This window comes from Eurypyga helias, unplaced genomic scaffold, assembly GCF_000690775.1.
Source record: "Eurypyga helias isolate BGI_N326 unplaced genomic scaffold, ASM69077v1 scaffold11, whole genome shotgun sequence".
Classification (NCBI taxonomy): Eukaryota; Metazoa; Chordata; class Aves; order Eurypygiformes; family Eurypygidae; genus Eurypyga; species Eurypyga helias.
The window spans coordinates 1-2,921 of NW_010232494.1; the positions used below are offsets into that span (position 1 = coordinate 1).

At 39.6% G+C, this 2,921-nt stretch overlaps 1 protein-coding gene across 1 annotated transcript in view; it reads left to right on the plus strand.

The window, feature by feature from the left end:
• Window positions 1-1,758: 1,758 nt before the first annotated feature.
• LOC104516895 (ecto-NOX disulfide-thiol exchanger 1-like) overlaps window positions 1,759-2,921 on the plus strand; it is a gene marked incomplete at its 5' end in the record, with an annotated part of 64,015 nt that continues 62,852 nt past the window's right edge. Inside the window, one exon of the mRNA XM_010161388.1 lies at window positions 1,759-1,876. Within this exon, the coding sequence (XP_010159690.1) occupies window positions 1,759-1,876 (118 nt within the window). The remainder of the gene's footprint in view (window positions 1,877-2,921) is intronic.

Consider the following 2,921-nt stretch of genomic DNA (forward strand, 5'->3'; position numbering starts at 1 on the left):
ATTTATATTTATATTTTTAAACATTTTAGAAATGCCTGGTTTTCAGATGTGAAATATAAAGGAAATGTGCCAAATAGCATCTTTGATTTAAATCTTATTTTCTACCCATGACATTATTTGCTATTTTAATTACTTGATCACTTTCCTTTTTTTTTTTTCTGAATTTAGGAAATCTTTGCTAAAAACTCCAAACCCAAAGCAAACATTCATGCACATAGACATTGTCTGTGAAAGATTATTAGCTTTGCTGATAATGTAGACGTTGACGAATCAAGGACATTTATCCCCTAAAGAGGGAGTAAATGTAAACTGATGTCTGCTCATGTATGCAATATACTTCCCCAGGAAAAAGTGTGGGTGGCCTTTTCCAATAAGGAATCAAGAAATGGCTTGTTTCTTCCAGAGGTTCCTCTCATTTCATGAGACACTGGTTTACAATTTACCTTTTAAATCACTTTTTTAAAATTTTAAATTATTCTCATGTGAAACACCCACTAATTAGCCCCCTTGCCTTTGCTGGGATGAATGGACACATATACATTTATCAGAATATTTGAGATCTGCCGTGAACCAAGGGTACAGCTCAAGGGAAACGCCTTCCCTTTTTTCAGCCAGTCCCTCTCTGTCAGCTTATTGTTAATTGCACGGAGCAGCGGTCCGACTCCTCAATGCTGTCTCCTCCTTCCATGCGACTCTTCCTTGTTTCAAAGATTTCAAACCACCTCTTTGGGAATTAGGCTCTTTGTCGGCAGAAAAATTAGCTGTCTGTGGACTGAAAAGGCCTACACTAATCACGGTGCAGCATCCCCGTGTTACACCTGACAGGATTATTAGGACAAAATAGAGTCCTCTCAATCTTCTCAGCGCTGCCATTAAAAAGCCAGCCACTACACCCGTGCCAGCTTTTCTACCCAGAACAAAGACCGTCTAGACTCCCATAAAGCCCGCGTGCCTGCTGATCTTTTACCGAGCGGCATGTGCACGGGCTCCCTGCCTGCCCGTCTGCCCTTGCCGTGGTCGCCCAGAGACTGGGCTGTCGGCACTGGCGTTTGTTTTGGATCGAGATGCAGAGATTTTCAGGGCAGCGTTACTGGGCTGTGTCTTTATGTCTGAAGGGATCTGGGCATAGGAACCAAGGATGAGGTTTCTTTGCCTAGTATTAGGGAACTACAATACAGAGCACTCCATGTGCACTGGCTGCTTTTGGCTCCCTTTACCATCAGCAGAGACAACTTTTAGGGTGTAGATAATATGACTTTGTTTGGATAATTACCTTGTGGATGTGAATCACCTTCAAGTGCCTGTTTCTATGTCTATGAAAGGTGCCTGTGTAGGAACTAGTTTTAATGGAGACACCTACACTTGGCCAGATGAATCCTACGCTCAGTGGCAGAGAGAAGCAAGAATTATCTATATGTTAAGCAGGCTGATAATCGCTTCACCAGTCTGCTTTATACACAATATTAAGCATTATCCTTGCTGTTAAAGCATTCTCCTGTGCTTAACAGAACTAAAGATCACTTGATGTGGAGACTCAATTTCTCTCTTTTTTCCCCCTGTTACCTTTGATAAACCTGGTTCTTTCACAGGAAGAATGCCCTGTGCTACTCTTGTTATAAATATTCATATACAAATAAATATGATTACAATGATAAATTATGTATAATTAAAATCAGAGCAGTATTTAAACCAGATACTAAATAATATATAATGACTTCATGGAAGGTAATACTGACAAAAGGTCATTTTGGGTTTTAGGAGCTCCGAAATGCTCACAGTGAACAGCTCATGGGAATCCGTCGGGAAGAGGAGATGGAAATGTCCGATGATGACAGTAGTGACAATCCCAGTAAAAAGCTGAGAGTCGATGATTCAGGTAAAGCCAAATCCCTCTATAATGTCAAGTATATACAACTGTTGGTTTTTTAAAAAAACTTACGTATGAGAAGTGACATATTAATAGTTGATTACATAAGGCAGTATTTTATTTTTAACACTCATGAATTAGCTATTTGAATGATGCAAGATGTCTCTAGGAGCTGTCTGTCACCTTCTGTAATCTATAACAATGAAAATTCTCCAGTTCTGCCCTTGGCTGGAAGTAATATTTTTCTTTAGCGCGCTCTCTGCGATCTCGCATAACAGTATTTCATTCCATGGTTGTAACAATGTCTTATTATGAGCCCAGTAGAACTTATGTTTTGGTCAGTATTCTCTAAGCCTTGCCTTTCTTTTCAACAAATCAATAAAAACGTAGAAGCTCTCTAACAAAGATATTATACCATTTCAGCTGTGTGTTTTATGGAATTAACAGCTAAGGGTACATATTTCACAATATGGTACCGCACACTGTATTAATTTGACTCTCACTAGCTGGCTATCATGAAAGAAAGAGCAAAGGTGCTTGTAATATGTGGAAATAAAACCAACTTTTTTAGCTTTCTACAAATCCTCTGTTCTCCAGGGTAGACACCAAGAGGTGGCTCAGAAGCTGCCTGAGTTACTAACTGGTAACATGATCTGGATGGATGCTTTGCTTCATTTCTTGACATTGACTAATAAAGTTTTGAGTAGCTAACAAGGGTTTGCCTGTTTTGGCACTCGTCTTCAGAAAGAAACTTTACAGAAGCTGAAGCCATAGTATGACTGGGAACTACCAGCCAGCAGTGAGTTTTAAGAAGGTAAAGAAGGAGGGAGTAATATGGAAAGAAATTGAGAATCTGATGATAACTTTCATCTAGGCCTGTCATACAGGCACTGTACAAAGAAAGGAAAGAATTTAATCTATTCAATGGTTTCAAGTCCTTGTATGCCTGCACATAAGTGTGGATTCAAGCTTACATAGAGAAGAGCTCTTTGGCTCCTCCTGTGACAAGATGCTGTGTGAGGTCAAATGACTCCAGAAACAAAGACTGAAGGAA